Raw genomic sequence first — 16,907 nt, forward strand, 5'->3', positions numbered from 1 at the left:
GCTCTTTTTAAAACTGTTACCCAATCACACAAAATCCACTCTGAGACGACTATCGGCATGCTGATTAGATGAAGATAGAGTGATTCATTAAAGCTGAAAGAATAACTCTTGATAATATTTCAGCTATGTACATATTTTTTTTTTTTATCTCTGAGGGCAGTTGATCGGGTAAAGACTCAAGTCAGGACAGGAGCCAGACATCATGTCCTGCCTATTAGCTCCACACTGCCAGGCTCATCTATCTTTATTGGTCATCCATTAGCCTGCATTAAAGGGAGACACGGGATAATAGCAGTAATGATGCTGATGATGGAATTAGACTGCGGGTACACACGTCATCATTGCAGCGTTGCGCCAGGAATCATAAAGAGTTCCCACTGACTCACGTACAAACAGATAAACTGAAAGACATCGTTGTGCTTCTGATATGTGTGACAGACTTAGAGAGGGAAAGAGGACAAGATGAGGTTTTGCAATTTAGATGAAAAATGTCTACGGGGTGTGTGCATTAACTTTACAGCACATACACAGCCAATCTAAAGGCAGCACCTGTGCCAACCTGTTGGATGGACAGATGCTGGTACGAGTGCGTGATGATGGTTGGCAGGGGCGAGCGCCAGCCTGAGCAGCAGCAGCATACACACGACAGACCCAGCAAAATGATGATGCCAGGCATTAGACAGCCGGGATGGAGGGATCATTAAGGCAACTTTCTGGAAAGATGCTCTGAGATCAGGAGAGAGCCGAGCAAAAATGAAGATATGGGCGTCTGGTTCCGAGATGACAGATCCAGAGAGGCGTAAACGTCTTTTATGGGCAACGCACTACCACGATCAATCACGACTGTTTACAGTCCGGGGTGAAAACCGTTTTCCTATTTCGGTTGGAGGCATCTCACCAGTCTTTCTCTTATTATGCCTCTTAATTAGCTCCGCATGAATTACTAATCAACCATGAAGAAGGCATTCACCAATTTAAAAAGTGATAGCCCATGAAATGAACAGCACAGCCTCATACAAGCACATCAGTAACTAATGCCGCAGGGCCTGAAAACAAACCTTTGACTGAGAGACGAGAGAAAGACAGATGGACATGGAGCACACACACAAACACAAACACACACACACACAGAGGCAAACCTTATTTGTGAAAAAATCCTTCATTAAGTATTTAGAATGGTAACAGTGTTGGCCCTGCTATCATGCTGTGTATACTCAGTGATCCACCCAGGAGACATTGATCTTCTTCATAAGGAACATAATGACCACCAGAGAAATACTGATCATATTTCAGCACCAGTCAATTCAGTTCATTAGGGCCGCTCCACCTCCTACTGTGGCCCTGTATTGATCTCGCCAGTGTCACCAGACTGTTATTCTCCACTGACTAGATAGGCAACTCGCAAAACTGTAATTCATACGCATCAACAGCGAGTGGAACAATAGACTACAGGGAACAAACAAACAAAAATACATAAAAGCACCAAGATTGCCACATCTGTGTGTTAAAGTATTGTGGACTGTCTGTCTCTGTGCCCTTTTGCGTCTGCATCAAATGTCAGACACGACACAAGAAATCCTAAAAGTATCAAGGCTGTCCCCCGGTTTCAGAGAGAATTTTTCTGATGCCTCTAATACCTTTTCCACCGTCTCCTCTCCTCTAATCTCCACTTATCTGGCAGCCAGGTGAGCCGCAGCACATGGCTGGTGGGCAGGCTTTGGTCTGTGGGAATACAGCTCATCTTAATGGTATTTCTCCCCCCTCTTTTCCTTCTCTTCCTTTTGCTTCTCTTGCCCGCTCCTCCAGGGCGGCTGTCAGACAGAGACGGAGGAAGCCAGAGAACTTCTCACTGCTGCTGTGGCTGACAGCAGGGAGCCGCTGGGATTGGACGAGCGACCGCAGCCGCCCGTCATGCAGAGGGGCAGCCAGGCTCACAGGTGCGCAGCATCTGACAGATAATAGCAGATAAAGTGGAGGCCAACCACCAGCTTGCTCCTCGCAGGGGGATGGGGGGGATGGGACCCGTGGTGGTGGGGTGGTGGGTCAGATAAATAGGTGGGGGCTGAGGCAGGGGCATGTTGAGGGGCAAAGTGCTTTTACAACTAGCGGCTTTTACTTAACCACCAACCAGCCAGACACAGACCCCCGCCCACGCACAGTAGTCAAGGACAGACAAGGTCACGCATCTGAAATCCCTCCACAGAATCACTCCTGCAGCTTACTGTACACTTGGAGGAGGTTAAGATTGATTCAGAGCTTAATACAGAGTGTTTGTGCAGCTGCTGCGTCTGAAAAAGCACATCAAAACCCAGCAGTCGTCGTCATTATTAGTTTTTTTTTCTTCCATTACTTGCTGCTCTTTTATTACTCCTGTTTTAATTTCTGTTGAAAGAGCTGCAAGTCTCCGAAGTACAATAAAATTTGTTTATGCCACACAGCCTTTTCCCCTCATATGCTCATTCTATTTCATGTTTTTATTCATATCCAAATCTGCTTTTCATCTTAGCGAGCAAATCTAAACCCCAGCGAACAAAATGCAGACACATCTTCATCTGTTTAAGCTAAAATAACGCTGACCCAAACCTATTTAAATCAGTGGTAATATAACAATATTTGTCAGCAATCATGGTCACTTATGTTGGGACTATAAATTCACATCGACCTGCCACTAATCTGGCCATTGCTGCACTCCACATGGAAAAACAGAAAAATAAGCAAAAAAAAACCCCAAAATCTCCCACCCTGTCTTGCGCAGTGGCAGTAAAAAGGTTTGTCACATGTCATGCATCTCCTGTGTCAACCGGATGCAGGAAACACAGTCTACCTCTCACTGCTGAGACGCTGCGGTGGAGAAATCAGTCAAGACGAATCTGGCAATCAGTCGCCCAATGGCCTGAGACAACAGACACTGAGCTGCCACCACTGAGAGATAGGTGCAGAGGATTTTAAGGTGGTATTGTTGATCAAAAGGGCTGATATTTCTCAAAAAAAACTCACTTCCTGACCGTCCTCCTGTTCAACATCTGCTCTAGCTGGCTTGTTCACTGTTATTGGCCTTTGAAAGTCATCACTGTCGCTTGGTCTCCAATAGAGGTCAGTGCAAAGTCACACACACTCACACACAGGACAGCAGGGTGGCGTAATGAGAAGGAGAATTTCCTGAATTCGAAGGCCTCGGGTTCAAGTGTGCTGCTGTGTTGACGTTTCCTGGAGAAAAGACAGAGGCTGCCATTCTGTAGCTCAACCTGATAGCTGACCTGCCAGTGAAAGCAGGGCAATTAAAAGTAGAATTTCCCTACGGAGATCAATAATTTATACATTTTTTTATTTATACATACAGTTCTCTACACGCGCACCCATTGGGCATACATGCTCCACACGTAGATCTGACAGGGGGGACCGAGGCACAGGCTTAGAAAGGGCTGATAATGACCTTGACCGATTGGCAGCGAGTATCTCCTGGCAACGTACCTGCACAGAATATTCTCAATTTAGCAGAGTGACAGGTTATTATATTAACAATTTATCTTAGCCTTAAAGCCTCACTATTAGTAACAGGTATGCATATGTTAGCAGATCACCCAGATGCTCCGATATTAGGCATCCTATAGGCTCTGAAGCAAAGAGAAGGAAATAGGCTGTGAATAACAGTGATATAGTGGTTGTTTTTGGCTCCACACACACAAACACACACAGAGTCCAAAAACTCAATCCACCAGCCATAACACAGCGACAGAGTGGCATCAACCTCTATTATCTAGTCCCTATGCTGCTAACACAAAAGGCTCCCTGGAACAAAAATCCAATCAGTCCTCACTAGGAGGATTTGCTCCACAGCAGTGCTCAGCAACACTGGTGGCTCTGCTGGTGACAAAGAAATAATCTCAGAGCCCACAGCCTGTTTACTGCCTCCGTCACATCGCCCTTTTAGAGAGAGGACAGACAGAGTCGACGCTTCTCTGTTGTCATTTACTGTCCTCTGAGTTTAGCACTCTCTCTCTCTCTCTCTCTCCCCCTATCTCTCTCTCTCTCTCTCCTTTTCTGCATGCAAAAACATGAAACACATGGTTGGCTGTGTGTACAGTGCGTGAAATTACCGTATTTGCGACACAGGGAATATTTACTCTGAGCATTAGCAATATGGACTCAACAAAAAAAGAACCTTCAGGCATGTGGGCTCGAGACAGGTTTTTAAATAATTGTTTGATGACAAATATTTTCTAAATATTTTCAATATCGTGCTGCCCCCTCCCTCCCCCCTCTCCCCCGTCCTCCTGGCTTCTGTCTCTCCCAGTCCTCTATTCTTTGTCTGCTAAATTATCACACTTGTTCTCCATTCATTAGCATGCTGCTGCTTATTTAGCCACGCTGCTGCTGAGAAGCCCTCAACAAAATCAACTGGAAAATACTCAATATGAGGCGGCCAGCGTGCCCCTCTCCCTTCCCGCCTCCCATCCCTCATCTCCTTCTTTGTTTGTTTCATGTGTGTTTTTTTTAACCACATCAAAATGGAAGCATCGTCCCCCATAATGAAGAGGAGGGAGATAAAATATGCAAATTCGCAGAGAAAGGATATAATTAGGGCAATAATAGGAAGTGTTGTTTTCACAGCTGCTCATTTACACAAAAGCCTGATAGTATTTTTTTTTCTTCTTACAAATAATGTTCATCTCTGTTTTCCTCTCTTTTTTCCCTCCCTCCCTCCCTCCCTTCCTCAAGGTGCAAAGTCTTGTGCTCCACTAAAAACAAATCTCTGCAGCTCTCCAGGATGAAAGCCAGTCAACCACACAGTGACGGAGCCACCCAGAGATTTCTATCAGCTCAGGTATGTACCACAAGGCTGGATATTAAGCAGAAGGTTGCATACAGGTTGTTTCAGACCTGTCTTTCCACCTTCCCTGGATCAACACAGGCTCGATAGAAACACTGTCTCTGTAGGAGCAACGTACAAGAGTAGCTCACACTTGTTCAGTATAAAGGACTGCACAAGAGCTCCGAATGCGATGCCCTCATGAATGACAAACTTTATGATTTCTGCTTGCTGTACATAGATAAACGAGAAACTAAAGGTGAAAACAGATGATATTTTGGGCTATTTTGCCTCCATAGCATGTCTTCCGTCAGACTACTGGATAGAAAATGTCCCAAATATACATTTAGGTGTTTATTTTAATAAACACCTAAATGTATCAGAAAATGTTTTATACAAAGAAAAAAAAGGCTTAATGTAAGTAATCAACTGGGCAAGTGTCATGCCACTATCTTAGTTAGTTAAACATTTTTACCATATTCACCGTTTTGCTTTATATAAAAATCTTTTACAGAACATATCTTTGAAGGTTGTTTTCTCAACATGAGTTTTTTTCTCATACTCTGAGCCAGAAATCTACACTTCAGTCTCACTGACATAACTTTCCAGTTTTACTTCTCCCTCTTTTCGGAATGTTTTAACAGAGAGGTGTGTTCATTTATCATTCATAGTCTGGTTTTTATAACATTTTATTCCTAAAAACATGTCATTGTTTAGTTCTTTATGACTATTGAGAGTATTTCCTCATTTATGGGGTTTAAAAACATCTGACTCTAATGTGTCAACAAAATGAGACAATCATTTTTGACCTAGGGGACAGGAGGGCGATTATTATAAAATATGGCCACCTGTCATAAATTACTTTAACCAGACCAGAAACTGAAGCATCAATAGTTATGAATACCACCATCTTCACTACTAGCCTCCCACTTAGTCGTTAATCATATTTGATTATGCCTGTTTATAGAAACAGAAATCAGACACAGACAGGCTCATGTACAGGGGTACATATATATATTTATACTTTTATTCTATTTTTTTCAGTGGATAAGAATCCATTTATACTGTTTTTACTGCTTATTACAAATGTATAATTGGAAACATTATACTTTCCAATCTGTATAGTTCGTTTTACAAGTTTCAAATGATAAAAGCTCAATAAAAAGTGTTAAAAAAAGGGGGGTTCACATATCTGTTCTGGAATTGTGTGCAAATTAGTGCATTTTACTTACACAATGCATTTGCATATTTAAAGATAAAACTTGTAATCTCAAAAATAATTTTCCTAATGTAAGTGATCAACGGGGGAAGTTTCATGGTGAAATCCTATAGGTTATTAGCATTTCACAGAAATACACCGAGTTAAAAGGTGTGAAAGATTGGCGCACACACAGAATTGCAACTACTCTTTCTTACTTAAGTCTCAGATGTGCTTCTTTAGAAAGATGGGAGTAAATGAGAATGAAATAAAAGCTTTGTGAATGAATACGGTTTTCTTATGTTTCAACTTAACTCAAAGGAGGATTGGTCTGGCAGATAAAGATCGGCTGATGAAAGTCTGTACAGTTGAGCCACAAAGAAACTGGTGCACATGAAGGGTTAAACTTTCATTTATCTGCGCGAATAAAGAAAAATGATTAACGTTCTGACACAAATGTGTTTACTTCAAAGTCAGGCAGTAATGGTGCCACCACAAAGAATTTAAATATCCTCCCTGTGTTTCATGAAGCAAGCATTTCACAGGATTTAGAAGCAGGAGTGAGACTACACCAATATGACAGAACTTCCATGTGCAATTTGCAAAAGGACCAAGAAAAGTGCATCATAGTCAAAACAATAGCACCAGAACAACAAAGACATAAATACATGATATATCACTATATTGTCTGGATGGTTGCCCAGGGACTTTCATCTGAAGAAATGGAAGCTATTAAATGGCTGAGAGAAGGCCAGTCTGGTGCATTGTGTAAATTAGAGAAAACTCTGTTGACCCTGCGTCACACTGCAGACAATTTAGTCCAAAGCAATCCCTGTTTTCTGACACGTGTTATGCAAATGGAAAAACAGTCACTGTTAATGCTGGTAAGCAAGGCTCACTAGAGTCCAATACTTAATACTGGCTTATATTTGCTTTCTTTTAGATTTGCAGATAAGACAAGGTACTTCAGTATTACTTTTTTCCACATAAAGTCTACTTTTTATTTCAGTTTAGGAGGCTAGTACTTGTTTTGTTCTAGCTGAACATAATAAGTTTGGTAGGCAGACAACAAACCTGTTGCCGATGGCTGAGCTTTCTGTAATAACTGGCTGAGAACAGCCAAACCAATTTCCACGGCTCCTTATTTTCCTAATGGTGTGTTTGTTTTATTAACTGTTGCTCCTTCTGGCAATTTCAGCTAGAACTAGAAGAAGTGCCATCCCGGTAAGAAAACTAATTTTTATGTCTACTGTACTGGTAAAAGTGAGAAACAGATCAGAAATGTGTCAAACTAATTTCACTCTTTCGTTCATTAGTTGTAGAATATTAAGAAGATAAAGTAACAACCTGACCTCTAAATAGTGGCTGTTTGGCTTTATGGTAAACACGCTGGTAAACACAAGTACTGCCCGATGAAAGGTTACTCCAGCATAATCCTTCAAATTAAAGCAACGTTATGTAACTTTTTTTTACCTTAAAATAACAGCTTAAAAATAATTTTGATGGGACAGCGTCTTGTAATAGGATGAATGGTGTCTCTTTCTCAGCCACTGAGCTACTGACCAAGTTTTCAACACATAACACTGTTATGGTGTAAGGAGTTTTGTTTGTAGTTAGCACCCACATTACGTCTGACAAATTGTTACAGACCTGAGATATGTATTTACAACCGTGGTGTTGCACTTAGAAACTGTGGGGGGCGCCAAAATCGCACAAAATGCCAATTTCTAGATAATGTTGCTTTAATTATATTTATATCATCACTGACTACTACAACACCGATTAAAAAAAGAGACTGTGGTTCTTCTCACTTTGAGTGTTTATCAGTTTGACCATTAAATATCTTGTACTGTATTCAATTGAATAAACTTCAATCGAAAAGGATTTGCAAATCATTTCACTCTGTTTTCATTTATATGTACAGTGTCACAACTTTTTTTGGAATCTTGGTTGTACAATTGGGTAAATACAGTGAGTTACTGAGAAATTCAGTTGTATTTAAAGTTATGTTGGCTTTATAATTTGATGCACACTGGTTGGAGAGAAGAGTGATTTGGAAAGCTATTTTAAAAAGTACAATTTAGCTGTGTTTGAAGTGTATGTGCCCTATATGTACTATGTAAATATCTTCTGAATACCCCACTGGACTCTCAAAATATACATTGAAATGTGATTTTTGACGACGTGAGCTGATTTCATTTTTAAAAAAATGCGCAGACAAGGTTGTTTCCATAGAAACAATAAGGCTAAATAATTACAGATGCGACCATCAGCTCCATACTTCATCATTTCGTCCTTATTTTGCACATACACAAGCCTCTCACATGCTAAACTTACAAACTTCAATTTCCACACTATAAATATGCATCATGAAAGCTTCAGATTCAAAGCATTTGAATATGAGTAGCTGGCTGTGCACAACGTGACCTCTGACCTCCAAGATATGTACAGTGGTATTGTCTGGAGAGAGCAAAGCAGGAAACACAAAGAATATCTGTAGAAAGAGAGGCTCTAATGAAGAACATTTCTATTCTGCTCTGACAGAAACAGCAGGGAAATGGAGATACAAAGAGAGTGATAGAGTGAAAAAAAGAAGAAAGTGAGAGGAGAGATCTGAGAACTGCCTATTATCTCCATGATGCTTCATTGCTTTAGACACACACTCACACACACATGCGCCACGCATCTGTGCGCAAACCTAAAAATGTGTGCACAATTACACACACACACACACACACACACACACACACACACTCAAATCTGCCCAGATCTCATGAATATGATTGACCTTTTTTCCACTGTAATGCTGAGAGCGCATAAAGGGGAAAGGAGAAAATAAACAGAGGCAAGCAGAGTTAATTTAGAACAACACATTATTGGGCGCTGACTGCAGATATGGAAAAGGACAATCTAATCGATAAGCTAAAAGAATGACAATGGCCTCTCAAATCAATGTCTGCACCCCATTTTCTCACTGTGAAAAGACAAAGCCTTCAACGCAGGTGTTGGTCTGTTTTTGTGTTGTTGGCACCTGTGTGTGTGCGCTATCCACACATGCCTGCGTGCACGTGTGCGTACCTGGCTGCTGCTGTGGTGGAACAGTTGCCAGGACTAATCATTATTTAGTTGTGGCGGGGCTGGAAAGGTCAGCAGTCTGAAATGTCAGGCTGTGTTCAACAGGAGCCAGATGCAGCCGTGCGCTGCTCAAGTGTCCAATTAAAGAGGGCCGAGTGAGGTTTGAGTGGGTCTGTGTGTGGGAGTGAGTGTGCATGTGTGTATGAAAACAGAGAGAGTAAAGAGATACTGTGTGTTTTCTGGTGTTTTTTCTCCACTATATCAGAGCTTTATTGAATGCATGATATATATAACTCAATTATACGTGTGTGACTACATGTGTAAATGTGAATTATTCTTCAGAGTAACTAATGAACGGCGTTAGAGGCAGAGGCCAACAGAGCAGCAGGGGCAGAATCCTTATCAAATCTCTTTCCCTCACACACTGCGCATTATGAAGCCACTTGAGCCTATTAGTTTGTTCCCACCCTGTGATTCCTCCTGCCGTCCATGCTATGAAGACGAGATGGAGAGAGGTGAACGAAGGATGGAGGAAGGAGGGAATATTAAAATACAAAAAGAGCAGAAACACGAGGACAAAGGAAATGTGATAAAATGAGATCCCTAATAAATAACAGCTGATAAGGAGAGATGCAAAGGCAAACGAGCAGAGGAAGAAGCAGAGAGAGAGAGAGCGAGGCACGTGAGAGGATGACAAGGAGAAAAGGAGCAAAGGAGCGGAAACTCCTTTAATCTGCGGGGAGAAGGAGAGGGTGTCCTGCCTGTGTTTCCCTATCAGACTCATTCATCTGAAAGCCTCACCTGCTCTTCATACAGCCATCATAATAACCTTCACCGTGTTCAGCTTGTGTGAGCGTGTGTGTGTGTGTGTGTATGTCGGGTCACCTACTGTGAATAGTAATAAGCAGCAGGGCAGGATAAAATATGTCTGTCAAGTTAAGAATATAATAGACTTCCCTTCAAGGCCACACACAACAACAGCTTGAATAATGACCTGCAATAATTTACACAGCACACTGAGCTCTACACTGGTCAGACGGAGAAACCTTTCAGCGAGAATAAGTGGAAGCTTTTTCAGTCTAGGGCTCAGGCCTTCATATTGAGGGCCCCTAGTTATACTATCTTGGCTGGAATGTACTGTAAGGTCATTTTAAAATTAAAAACGTGTAAAAAAAAATATTGATTCAATGGATTGTTATAGTGACTGGAACATCATCATTTTTGACTGGGCATTTTATTATCATCTGAGTAAAACAGCCTGTTTTGTCATTTTACCTCACCCAAGAGACCACCGAGTTTTATTTTTCACTTTTTGTTGCTTAATATTTAATTTAAATTTGACTGAGTTGCTATCAAATTACACACTCTACCTACACAGTCCTCGGAGGATGCAGGTGCCTAAATTAAGAAAAATTAGTTCCTGTGACTGTTCACTTAGTGCAAAACAACAAAAAAGAAAAAAAAAGCAATGGACACATATTAAGTAGCAACTAAAAAGTCTTGAAAATCATTAAAAAACATTTACATTATCTGTTATGAATATAAAATGGAGCATGATACTAAAACTCACCGATTTGTTGACTGTTGAATGGAGAAGAGTGCTATCGAATCAGATTGAGCCATGCCGAAAAGAGTATGAAAATTACAAAAAGCTCAGTCATTGACATCAAGAAGACTCCTGTTCAGAAAGACAAACATCTCCACAGACACGCCACTGATCAGGCCTTTTTATGAGACTGACAGCCAACCTGGAGTAAACCATTAGAAACTAGCCTCTGCTATAATGAGACAAAAAAAGGTAAACCACTTACAAATGGCTAGCTCTACAGTACAGTATTAGGAAGTATTAGCCTTTTTTCTTCCTTCTTCATTTCTGTAAACAAGGCACATTTAAACAGTACTAAGAATGAACACTGAACTCCCAAAATATATAGTTGTAAGACTTTCGCCCTGAAATTTGATGACATCCTGAACACACCCTGTAAATCTACACTTTTTGAACTCAGTTTATACTTTTACTTGCTATATGCATGCATACATGTTATCATCTAATTTTATGTGATTATCTAATCCTCTCTCACTTGGCCATAAAAGGTGTTGATATAAAGTCTTCCTCACACTCTCTTTTTTTCACCAGCCCTTTCTCCCTCTCTGTTTGCCCTCTGTCAAATTGTGAAGGCTGGGGGCGAGTCTTGCCTCTGCCCAGGGCCCAAGGAACAGCTGCAACATAAACCTGCTAAATTAACCCGGTCTCCATGAGCCTCACATATGCATTATTCTAATCAAAGCATATTAGATCATCCAGATACTTTAGACATATGGGGTCTCTGTATCCTCCTTGCCGTCCCCATCTGTTTCACCTCCCCTGTTTTTCGAGTTTCTCCTTGCTTTCCATCTCAGTGGATCCCTCGCTTTCACAGCTGCCTCTCGACAGTAAGAGACTGGCAGAGATTTCTAACTGTGCAACTTCTACGTGACATGTTTCCACATACAGTCAAACTTGGAGCACCATATGTGTGTCTGACTGCTACACGTTACCAGTTTGAGGTTCATGTTGGACACTATTCAAACTAATTAAACATATTTGACCTTTTATATACAATGTGATTGTGATTTATGAAGTGCATTTATGATAATAGTAGTGTAGACTGTGACAATAAAAAGGAGTGAAAAGCTGCAATTACAATTTCCCGGAGCCCAAAGTCACGTCCTTAAACAGATTCGGACCAACAGTCCGAATACATTACATTCACTTTATATGATGAGGACGAGCAGCAAATCCTTATGAGGAACAGTTGACGTTTTTGCATTAGAAATGACTGAAACATTTAATTGATTGTCTAAATAGTTGCAGATTCATTTTCTTTTGATCGACTAATATAAATTAAACATATACAGTATATTAATATATTTATAAAGGTATAAAAGTGCGTGAGTGTTTCTGGAGTGTGAGTCTGTATGAGCACAAAGCATTTGAGTCGTGTTTATGACAGAATTTTAGATGTATACACCAGAAGGTCATAGAAACACAAACACAAGAGTTTCAGAAAGGAACTATTTGTAAGAAAAGTTGATTTTTGAGTCTCATTCCCAACTGTGATGTGAAAGCATCACGTAGTAAACACATATTAAAACATGCACGCTAAAGTCTGCATTGCAAACAACACACACTAACAAAGAGGTGTACACTTATAGAGACATGCAGTATACATACTGGTAAATGCACATACAGTCACATTCATTCATGTGTACATATAAACACACGCCTACACGCACACACTGTGACATAATAATAAACTTAAATCAAACCAATTATCCATTTCGATCAAAACCACCTGGTTTTGATGTCTTCATCCATATGATTTAATAACTATAAGTCAAAATACCATCTGAATGTGAGAATTAAAGTAATTGTGTAAAACTTCCAACAAATCTCACGGTAGGAGAGACATTAGCACAAATATAATCCATCACAGACGGAGAAGTTGGAGTCTTATAACTTTAACAGAGGTATTGTGACAGTTGAAAGTTCCTGTTACTGACATGTTGGCTAATCTCTTAACAATCTCAAAATGAGTACAATGTCTCCAATATGCTCTACATGTATGCTCTTACAACACACACCAACACATAGAGGGATGTAAGCACATGTACTGAGCATATGCTTGGGGGCACATGTTGGCCCAAATGACTTGTGTGACGACAAGTGAAATTCATGAGTTCCGTATTATCCTATTATAAAAGCTTTGAGGCAATAGTTCTTTGACATTTAATACATCACATCCTAAGACGGCATCCCTGAACACGCATGGTGCTGCTCAAGTAACTGACCAGCAGCCATCAAATCAGCAGTACTTCAGCTCCAGGGTTTTCCACAGCACAAGCACCGTGTTATCTGCACTTGTCCCACTACCAAACTGTGCAGTTGTGTAGTGTGTGAGCTTGTAACCCTTTTAGCATCCTGAAGTGGGTTAGAGGAGAATTCACTGGGTGCCTTACTGGCACATTTCAGTCAACTCAAAATTATGACAAATTAAACTAGAATGGTCGCATTGCAGTTGTGTGCCTCTGCGCACCAGTCATGTTGCTGTTCCTGTGCTGTGGTGTCGAATAATGGCCAAAACATTTTTTGCAGAATATTACGATGTCACAGTGAAGTTGACCTTTGTTCTGTTTGATATAAAATGTGATCACTTTGTCATTTTATCATATCTGACATTTGTGAAAATATGTTGTGCCCCACTTAACTTATGAATTGTTAAGTAATGGCCAAAAATGTGTTTTGTGAGGCCACAGTGTGCTTGACCTTTGTCCACAAAAATCTAATCAGCTCACCCTTGCATCAAAGTTAACATGTGTGCCCAGCTTGAAGAAATTCCCTCAAGGCGTTCTTGAGATATCCCATTCACAAGAATGGGACGGACGGATGCCTCTGTGCATCTATACGTCCATGTTTTGTTTTTGTTTTTTTCTGAAGCAGTGAAACTGACTGTGGGCAAAAGTGAAGTCGTAAGAAGGACTTACCACAGTTGGTGATGGTTAACAGGTCTAGTTGCCGTTGTTGCTGGAAGAAAGAAAAGAGAAGAAAGTTAGACCAAAGTCATAAAAGACAAGCTGTAAATGCAGTGACATCTCCTTGCACTTCATTTAACAGAAATATATCCGACTTGTTCAAATGTGACTCAGTGGTGTTATTTTGCAGTATATTGTATAACAGAAGCAGTGTTATCATTTTCATCACAAAGCCCCCCTCAAGTCAAAATCTATTTTTCTTTTTGTTCTGCAGTTGAATGTTTGAGTCTCTCTGTGTGTTGCATATGTGCAGATTTTGACGGTAGAAGACTGTTTTCATTTGTATGTGTCATATGTATCACATGTATATATCATCTGCTTGTGAAATTAAAAATAGTGGCATACTCATTCGTATATTCAGGAATATTTAATGAGGATAAAGAGTAGGTGCAATTTTAAGGATTTCAATGTGCTAATTACACTTCTTTTACAGTAAAAACCGTGTCAGATACACATTAGAGAGTTTTTATGTATGCCTCATGTGTGACAAGGATCTTTAAGATATCTCTTCCAAGTAACAAAACTGTACTTGTGATAAGATAAGTCTTGGTAGAGTACAACATCCAATGTGAAGAACCCCCAAGCACGTATAACTATAAGTAGTTTCCACAACATTCGTGTGTGTCGTGTTTTGATGGAGTGTGTTTGAAAGAGTGTGCAATTTTACACTTGATGTCTCCAGCAGCTAAAAGGAGTCTAGAGTACGTGCTAGCTGGCTACCTCTCTCTTTAACCTGCTGCCACACACTTACAGACACACACACACTTGACTGTTGAGCACTGCAGTAATCAACACCTCAGCCCTCCTCATCTAGCAGTCCCTCAGGAAAGAAGATCTTCACATCCTGGGAAAGGGTGAAGAGTTGTGTGTATGTATGTGTGTGTGAGAGACAGTATAGCTAGGTCACAGTCAAAGCCAGCTTTTAGGACCAGACTGCATTAATATTCAAGCACCACACTAACCAGTTGCTGAGAGGGATAAGCAAAGAGACTCTCAGCATGCTCCTTCTCTCCTCACATACAGTGCTGCCTGGAGTGGAACTCTCTGATAGGCTACTAAACACTTATTTTAGTATTTAGCAGATGCTCTTACTCAGAGTGACTTATAATGCAGGAAATTAGCGGAAAGGGCTTCACGGGTGCACTGATGGAATAACACATACAAGTTCACCAACACTGTGGTTATAGCAAAGAGTGCAAAGTTAAGAGCCACAATGCTCTGACAAGTTTGCTTTAAAATAACAATAAAATTACAAATAAAAGGACAGAAAATATCTTTAGGTTATGTTAGAGTGTGATGTGTGTTGTCGCCTGAATATAACGTTAAAGATGAACTCCAGTGATTCAGTATTGGATTTACATACATTTGGGAAACTGTTGTAAGACAATTTTTTAACCAAGGTATCCTGATATATAGTCCCCACTCCAAAAACACTTGATACCAGACCTTAGTTTAGTTTTGACATATGAAACTTATGAAATGTCACTTTAAATTTGTTTTTATTATGGAGCACCAGGACTGGGTATTGTTAAAAAAATTTCAATACCGTTAATGATAGATAACTATTCCTGAAAGAAACTTTTTTCGATACCGATTTTGCAGTGCATATCTGTATGTGTGTGTGTGTGTGTGTGTGTGTGTGTGAGTGTGTGAAACCACACCCTGTACTGCTCCCATATTACTCCATGCGAACCAGAGAAATTGTGAGACACCACAACCTTAAAACACATTCCACATAATGTGTTAATAAATGAAAACTGAAAATGTATTATTGGGCACACCTAAATTATGTGCTGGTGCACGCAAATAAAAAAGTTAGGCGCACCAGTGCAACCAGTGTAATAAGATAGTCTGGAGCCCATACTGAAGTATCTGCATGAGCAAACAGCTCGAAATGAATCAAACCTAAAAGCTAATGAGACAGAGAGACAGACAGAATGCATTTGTTACGTACATTATTGCAAGTTGATGAGAAGGATGTGTTGGTTATGCTACTCAATGCAGAACAGGTGGTGTGACTGTGAGAGGCTTTTTAGAGAGTTGAGACTTTAAGTCAAGTGCTGAAAATAAAGAATAATGTCTGTGCTGTGACTGAGGGAAGGTCATTCCAGCACACAGGAGCAGAAAAGATAGATGCTCCGGTAACAGTGGAATTTGTGAAGCTGAGGATACGTAGGTTAATTTGCTTATTTTGCCTTGAGTAAAGACACATACCCCAGCTTGGCTCTAGTGAATATATGGCTGTCGTGCATTGCGTGTGGTGGAGGAGATATGGATTCTGGAGTGGGAAACCATGTAAGCAGTAGAGGTCACTGTGACAACATGAGACACAGAGCAACAAGGGAGTGAGCTGAGATCATGAAGGTCCACCACTGACCCACCCACACACAGATTTACACGCACACAGCCTCCACCCCTCACCTCCAAGTCTCACACTCACATCCACACACATCCTGCTTGTCCAACCTGCAGAGACCGCTGACTTTCTAGTCAGATGTGGAGCCGCACCAGGGATCAATAACATCAGAGAAACATTTACACCTCTAGCCCTTGTCGCTGCTGCTGGACAGAGGATTTGATTAGAACTATATAACTTTGTTTGTGTAGAGCAGAAACAATACATGTACATTGAGATGTCTCTAGAATATACTACTCTGTCTGTGCAACAGTAACTTAATACCCCTAGTACAGTATACGCTTGTTCTCAACTTGCATGTTACCCTGTGTTTATTATCATTCATTCATTATCATTATTTGGTTTAAATTACTCATTTTAATCTCCTTTCCTAGATTTAGTTTTTGTTAATGTTTTTACTTCTTACTTTACTACTTCTTTTGTGTATTTTCAATCTCTTGTGAATGATATTGTCTGCTGCACATATAGAGTGTACAATACTACTGGGTAATAATAAATATCAAGTAGGTAATAAAGATACATTCTGATTCAACTGCCCAGTCCAAACTTTCTGGAAAATTGAAGTCTGTATTAGCAGAGAGGTTGATTAAGTTATCACTTGGATTGTGCAGCACCCTCTACTGGCTCTCTAGATCTCTGCAAGTCAAACAACTAAAGCATAATTTGAAAACTATTTCTCATTTAAGATTATGGTATGAATTTGAGTGACGGAATCAGAAAAGGAACATATCAAAGTGACGACATTTTAAAATCTACCCTCATTATTATATACACACAAACACTCAGGCAATCTGTAACCCGGCAGATGAAAAGTGTGAGCAGCGTTCAGCCTGCCA

General features: G+C 40.4%; 1 protein-coding gene across 1 annotated transcript in view; it reads right to left on the bottom strand.

The window, feature by feature from the left end:
* The window catches only part of agbl4 (AGBL carboxypeptidase 4), a 284,101-nt gene that overhangs the window by 79,271 nt on the left and 187,923 nt on the right, over positions 1–16,907 (bottom strand). The window contains exon 6 of the mRNA XM_073476442.1: positions 13,611–13,647. Within this exon, the coding sequence (XP_073332543.1) occupies positions 13,611–13,647 (37 nt within the window). The remainder of the gene's footprint in view (positions 1–13,610; positions 13,648–16,907) is intronic.

Source organism: Pagrus major, chromosome 11 (genome assembly GCF_040436345.1).
Source record: "Pagrus major chromosome 11, Pma_NU_1.0".
NCBI lineage: Eukaryota > Metazoa > Chordata > Actinopteri > Spariformes > Sparidae > Pagrus > Pagrus major.